The sequence below is a fragment of the Nylanderia fulva genome, unplaced genomic scaffold, assembly GCF_048542155.1.
Source record: "Nylanderia fulva isolate GAGA-0341 unplaced genomic scaffold, ASM4854215v1 Scaffold83, whole genome shotgun sequence".
NCBI classification, from domain to species: Eukaryota; Metazoa; Arthropoda; class Insecta; order Hymenoptera; family Formicidae; genus Nylanderia; species Nylanderia fulva.
Window position 1 is genome coordinate 50,465 of NW_028190950.1, and position 7,384 is coordinate 57,848.

General features: G+C 27.8%; 1 protein-coding gene across 1 annotated transcript; it reads right to left on the reverse strand.

Moving 5' to 3' along the window:
- Nucleotides 1-686: 686 nt before the first annotated feature.
- On the reverse strand, nt 687-4,017 carry LOC114945746 (uncharacterized). Its single transcript, XM_085489427.1, has 6 exons — nt 3,819-4,017; nt 3,433-3,654; nt 2,318-2,440; nt 1,270-1,490; nt 965-1,124; nt 687-856 (listed from the first exon to the last, which is right to left on the reverse strand). The coding sequence occupies exons 1-6, from the start codon at nt 4,015-4,017 to the stop codon at nt 687-689; spliced, it is 1,095 nt and encodes a 364-aa protein (XP_085345553.1).
- Nucleotides 4,018-7,384: the final 3,367 nt, after the last annotated feature.

Genomic DNA, 7,384 nt, shown 5'->3' on the forward strand with positions numbered 1-7,384 from the left:
TACGCACATATTATGTACACACGTCATACAAGTATTATATACATTCTATGCATGTATTATGCACATCTTCTATACATATTATATGTACACGCCATGCACGTACGTATTATGTGCAAACTAAATGCTTATTTCAACAAAGTTATATAAAAGATTATTGCAAGAGAATAAATAACACAAAAGTTAATCTTAGAAGTAATAACAAAATTTTATTTATTGCACGTATATGAAATGTGCATAAGATGCATATTAGTTAGTCATAAGGTACATATGTATTTTTATAACAAAACTGTAATTTTAAAACTAAAGTGCAAGATATGGCAACTTCTATTTCTTAAATAATATTAACACATATGTATGAAAATAAAATACTTGAATAACGCAAAAGTGTAATTAAGATTACTACAATATATGAATATATTACTACAACATATGTATGTTAGAAATTATTAATAAAAAATCTAATAATACAGGAATAATATAGTAATATATTAATATTTTTTATCAGAACCCTAAATATTAGTAAATTAAAACAAAATTCATTGTGTGTAAATATAATACGTACAGTGAACGTACGCGAAGAAACAAAGAGTTATTAAAAATAATAGAAACTATTTTGTACTATTTTTACTTTCTATTCTATACCATAGCTGCCATCATATGAGTAGTGTGTTTTAAATATTTTAAGACTACTCTCCGTTACTGATCTGCGGGTTCTCATTAACGTCTTGAGTAGTTGCAGGTTTATTTTTGTTATTATTATTAAACCGATCTTTGCTTCTTACAAGCCATGCTTTTATAAAACTTATAATTTCTGCATTTGTGCAATCATTAGTATTCTTATTGAGTCGTACGGCAGCTGCAAAAGATTATCACAAATTATATTAAAGTAAAAAGTTTTGCAAAATTTTAATTGTATGATTATTATTATAATTGTATTATTATAACTTAATGGTTTTTAATTTACAGAAAATAGTAGATGCTACAGCTAAATCCTTGAAGATTTTCTTTTTCTTTGCTCCTTCCCAAGAGTAAATCATACCAACTTCGTTAGTAAATACATGATACATAATGCGCCGTACAATCTCTTTAACGTTACTACCTCCAATACGACTTAAATGCTGCGACTGCCATTATAAAAAGATTATTTAATTTCTTTAATTGAAAAATTGTAAAATAAAGACTTAAATATTGAATAATTTTTTATATTAGTTTAATTGTTCAAATTGAAACATTTTTATAATCAAATATATCGTACTTAAAAATTCTTACCAATAGTTTCTTATGTTCAGAGTCTATCAACCAGTTTTCTAACAGAGCTAAAGAATTTTCATTTACCGGAAATGATCGTGTGATATCTAGAATTTCCTCATGCGAAGTTAAGTCTTGCGATTCATTTCTTTTACTTTTGAATAAAAGACTCATATTTTCAACAATATCGTCCATTTTTAAACTAAGAATGTGTAATTCTTTTAGAACTCGTTTTTGATATTCTGAAATAAAAACATCGATTATAAATTATATAGCAACACTTCCTTCAAAAATATAATTTATTTAAGCATAGTATAGAAAAAATAACGCATATTACAAAATACTCAATATACAAATATTGCAGAAAATGATTGTTTTGGTAAACTATTAATGGAACATTTTGACAGACCACTGATAAATAATTGTACATCTCCGGCCATGTCGGAATTGTGACGTCAGAGGCGAGAAAACAAAACTTCTTAGATGCCATTTTTAAATGAAAAGATATATTTTATAAAACAACATTTCACACCTGACTTTCGCATACTCTTAAGATACCTCGAAAATTATCTTTTTCCCTTTATAATCAGTAAACAGCTGTAAAAAATAGCTGATATAAAGTCCTAGTCAGTTCAGTCTTGCACATGCACAGCTATTCCATATTACAAAGTCTGATATTACGATCATTTTACAGTTGTTGATTGACTATCAAGAGAAAAGCATAGTTTTCGAGGTATTTTAAAAGTACCTTAAAGCCATCTGAAGTGGTATTGTATCGAAATATTTATTTATCTAAAAATGACATCTATGAATTCTCAACGTGACACTTCTTGCTTCTGACGTTACGATTCAACATGGTCACAGAGAGTACTCAAAAGCCTTAATAGGATATCGATACAACAAGATCATTTTTAAACCATATTTATCATCTTTACTTAATATTTAATATATAAAAAAAGAGAAAAACTTGCTTAAAATATGGAATATCAAATTTATCAAAAGAAAATTAGTGGTACTACAAAAAAAATTAATCTTATTTTCATTATTACATGTACAAATTTAATCTTACCATTATTCTGTTGAAGAGTCGAAGTAGGCTGCTGTGATGTTGCAAATAGATTTTCAGACTTATTAGACGTAGTAACAGAGGTAGAAGCTTTCAACTGATCATTTTTATCAGTGACATTAATCCCTTCAAAAAATAATGATTGAACGTTACTCTTTTTACATATCATTGGATATGTCTTTAAGACTTTTTAACTTTTGAGACAGAAAAACAAAGTATACTAATAAAATGTATGAAAAAATATTGTATATTTTTAAAGAAATCATCTTTGTACATCTTTATTTCATTATTTTTGATTAATAGATTAAATATTTTTTTCCTGTACTATATGCACAAACAGAATATTAAAAAGCATTGATATAAAAAATAATTACAAATATAAAAATAGAACAAGAGCCACAGCAAAGTGTTCGCGCAAAATGTTACTTCATTACTTGATTAAACGCGTTTCTGTTTGATAGTAGACCTTCTTCAGCAACATACTAATTATAACAAAATTCTGCCGTAATTATATAAATAATATCGATTGAGTCTATCGTTTTGACAAAAACATTTAATTTGACATACATTATGGCGACAATTATGTTTATAATTACGGCGTAGAATTTATTATAATTTTTATGTCACTGAAGGTCTGATATCGGACAGAAACGTTTACCAAAAAGTTTTATATAATTTAAATAATTCAAATTAAAACGTTTTTATAATAAATTTATAATCAAATATACTTTACCAATCATTACTTATGTTCAGAATCTATCAAGTCTTCTAGAGTTAAAGAATTTTTATTTACTGGAAATGTGATATCTAAAACATCTTCATGCAATGATAAGTTCTGCCACTCATTACTTTTACTTCTTAATAAAAGATTCATAGTTTTACTGATATCATCAATTTGTAGATTGTGTAATTCTTAAAGTAACAAAGTAAGAAAGTATAATACAATTTTGCACGAACACCTTGCTGAAGCTCTTGCACTATTTTTGTATTTTTCATTATTTAATTTTTGAGTTTTTTTATTTTTATTATACAAAAAATTATTAATAAAATATTAAAATAGAATTCTTGTCTTACAAATATATGTATAATATCGTATGATTGTTGCTTATATTACTTACCACTTAATTGAGTTTTTTCTATTGGAGTTGGAACAGGATATATAACATCATCCGAGGATACTTCGGTTTCAGAGGATAATTCATATTCATTTTCAGATTCTTTATGATGGCTTTTTTTCGTGCTCCTACGTCTATATTTCCTTTTCAATTCTTCGTTATTAGAGGAGAGATTATTTGTGTTTTTAGCTTTATTGGCTTTTTTTTGTGCTATTTTATAATTGTCTATAAAAAAACAAAATTAAAAACAATAAAAAATCGAAAAATTTCGTAAAATGTTAATAAATTTAGTGTATTATACTAAATGTATTAACATTTTACGTATAAATATTTTAGGAGTATTTTATTATATAAAGTATTCTGTGAGAATGTATCAAAATATATTTTACCATAGCTGCCTAAAAGGTTTGCTTCATAGAGTGCCCAGTCGGCTCCAGGAGATTGCTTTTTTTTTATAAAGTCTACTATAATATGTTTTGCAGTGCCTCCAGGAGGCCAATAGCATTGTGAATTTTTTTTCATGTACCATATGTCAGGTACAGCTTCAACTGTGTCCTCATCATCAAATTTTACAACGTACCAGGTCATCTTGGATATTTTATAACAAATTACAATCATTCTATAAACGTTTCGACCGCACGCGGTCTTCTTCAGTATAATTATTGAAATATAAATTCTTACAATTCACATAATATCGAAATTTAATTATAGTTATTCAGAATCAAGAGTTTTTGAGCAATTAACGCGTGTTTCAATCCGTCCTGTCCAACAATGTTCGCCTCGATATGATCCCTGATTTTGTTCAGATCTCGGATAGTTTCATCGTTAATATGCGAGAAATTAACCCGTTCCGTAGGCGCTGCGATTAATAAAAAATTACCGATCAACGTATGTCCAAATTATAATATGTATCCCCTACAATTGGTAGTATGCTTACCTATCATCGTTCTTCTTGACAATTTTGCTACTTATTAACAGTTATTAAGGATGACACATAACAAACCAACAATACAGAAAGACAGCTCATTTTAAACTCTACTTGATCGGAGAGCGTGCGTGTTTATATATAAACTAATTATTTTATATTATGTACATTCAAATATGTTTATAAATCTAGCAATCTAATATTAATTTTTGCAATTTTTTATAATTAAACATTACAACTCTAATAAATTTTAATTATTAATATCAATAATAATAGCAATGTACTTATATTTATGGTTAAAAAAGTAATAATAAATTATAAAATTATAAAATTATGCATGTAATAAAGGAAATGAGATTAATTTTTTTTCGTATGGTAGTACTACTAATTTTCTTTTGATAAATTCGATATTCCACATTTCAAGTACGTTTTTATCTTTTTTTATATATTGAATATTAAGCAAAGATGATGTATATGGTTTAGAATAAAAATGTTCTTGCTTGCTATATCGATAACCTATTAAGCATACAGAATTTTTATACGAAGCAAAGTTTTTAATTTCGACAATAACGTTGGTTTTTAACTCTACGAATCTATCGGCTATTTTTAAAATATTTAAACAATAATTATCTATCTGTGCTTTTCTGTATTGCGGAGATGTACAATTATTTATCAGTGGTCCGTCAAAATGTTCCATTAATAGTTTCGCAGAAGAATCATTTTCTGTGATATTTGTACATTGAGTAATATTATATTCTTCAGTTGTACGATGAATAATTTGTTGCACAGGTTGAGCAGATTTGCGAATTTTTTTTTTTAATTGCTGCATATAATTCTCGAAAGGAAACGCGCTGAAGTTGTCAAGTGCACCATACAGTTTTACACAATCACTTAAATGTAAAAGATTATGTATGTTATGCGATACAAAATCTGGACCATTAATTTTTATGGATTGACAAATAAAATGTTCCATCAAATTATGAGCATATATTACATAGTTTTCAAGTTTTGAATAATATTCACTTATCATTAAAGAACTTGCAAGACTTAATGTAATGAAGTGATTATAAATTTTGGATGATAATATCTCTTTCAAAACTATAGGACCAGCGTATAATAAAAAAAACCTAAATTCTGTAGCCTTATATCTTTTACACTCATTTACAGAACGCGTCTTTCTAGAAAATTCATGAGGAATATATCGTTTTAATTTTAAAAGGTTTTCACTAATTTTATTAACATCACGAGCTCGTAATTTATAAGGTGGTTTACCATGAATCCACCCATACCGTTTGTGACAAAGAAGTCTTTTCATAGCTCCTAACAAAAGACAATGCATATAGTCAATTGGTACGTTATCTATCATATTAAAGTTTGGTATATTTAACAGCAAGCTTCTACCAGTATGATGCTCTGATTGAGCAGCAGTTCTAAAAGAAGTATCGGTTCTTTTGGAAAAATTTCTAGTCTCAATAAAGCATAATACATTATGATACATTTCTCCTTCTTGGTCACATTTCGTACATGAGAAATGACCTGTGTGATGCTTAATAGATAAGGCAAATGATTTTGCGGGTGAATCGCAAATTAACATTAAAACTCGAAAATTATATTTACAAGAATTGATTGATATACCGTTAGCTGATAGATAAATACATTCATTAACAAAGTCTCTAAAATAATCATCAACAGATTTTGGCTTTTCTGTGCCATGATATAAGGCGACCAAAAACACTTGTTTCATAAGAACTTTTATTGATTTGATAGAACATAAAATAGGCCAAAACGAGCTATTAGTACTTTTGCTCAAAGGCAAACCGTCAATGTTGACAGCTAATAATAACTCTTTATTTGCTGATATGCTGATCTTGTGATTTTTACAAAATAAGTTTAAAGTTTTCTCAATACCAAAATAATAATATGTTCCATTACCTAGAGATGTTATAGCTACGTTTCTAGGTGTTTTTAAAAGTGTTCTTGGATCTTTTGGTAGATCATCACAACCAGGTATTTCCCGTATAATAGGAAGTAGATTTCTCAACGCAGACAATGTTATATTTTCCTCTATAGCCCATTTGGCTAGTTTCTCAGATAGCGGTATATCAATTCTTTCCTGTCTAACATCATGTAATAATTTTTCAGTATTATCCACGTTATGAAATAACTCATTGCTCATTGTTGAATTGATGTTTGTGCAATTATCATTAATGTGACATGAATTCTTGTACAACATTATATTATCGTTAACATCATTATCAGTGTTGCAATCATCATTGGTATTAATGCCATGAGAATCATAAAATAAGTTTGAATTATTATTGATTATAGCTAGAGATCGATTTATTTTATTTGTAAGTTTTCTTTTAAACTTTATCTTCTTTCTTATTTCAAGCTCGTACATAGCCATGGTCGAAACAAGGTTAGAATATAACTACAAATTGTATAAATAAATGAAATTAAGCAATTATGTGTATACCATGTATATAATAAACTTACTTTAGAAAAGAATAGCTGATAAATTACTGTATACTTTGATACAACACATAAAATTTTGTCGAAACAACGTATTAATATCGGAACACAATGCACGATAGAATTTGATGCACGAAGATACAGACGTGATGCCGTTCTCAGGTCTCGCCTCGCACGATGGCCTGGCGCGCATGCGCTTGACGGTCTTAGAGCTTATACTAATGAAGAGGCCATAGCGCGCAAGCGCGCGCGAAGAAGATCGACAGAGAGAGATATATTTTCTGTCTCAACTATGGCCGTACAGATCAAAAAGGTTATTTTACTAACGCGATTATTGTATAAATTAACAACAAAATTGCAAAAAAAGCCAATAAAACACAAACAATCTTTCGTTTATGGAATAAAAATATTGAAGAAACTCAATTAAGAGTTCGATGGTTTCTTTCAAAAAATCTATATTTTTTTAAAAGATAAATTTTATTTGTTTCTCTGCAAAGGTTAAAAAGAACTCAAAAGTTAAAAAAACTTTCAAAAAAACATAAAAATGAAAAAATATAT

Excerpts from the sequence above, each read along its gene's own strand:
- LOC114945746 (XM_085489427.1), bottom strand. The coding sequence starts at position 4,017 with ATGACCTGGTACGTTGTAAAATTTGATGATGAGGACACAGTTGAAGCT. Across the intron at positions 3,655-3,818 it reads AAACCTTTTAGGCAGCTATG|ACAATTATAAAATAGCACAA; the intron begins GTAAAATATATT and ends GTTTTTTTATAG. Across the intron at positions 2,441-3,432 it reads AGAAAAAACTCAATTAAGTG|GGATTAATGTCACTGATAAA; the intron begins GTAAGTAATATA and ends TATTTTTTGAAG.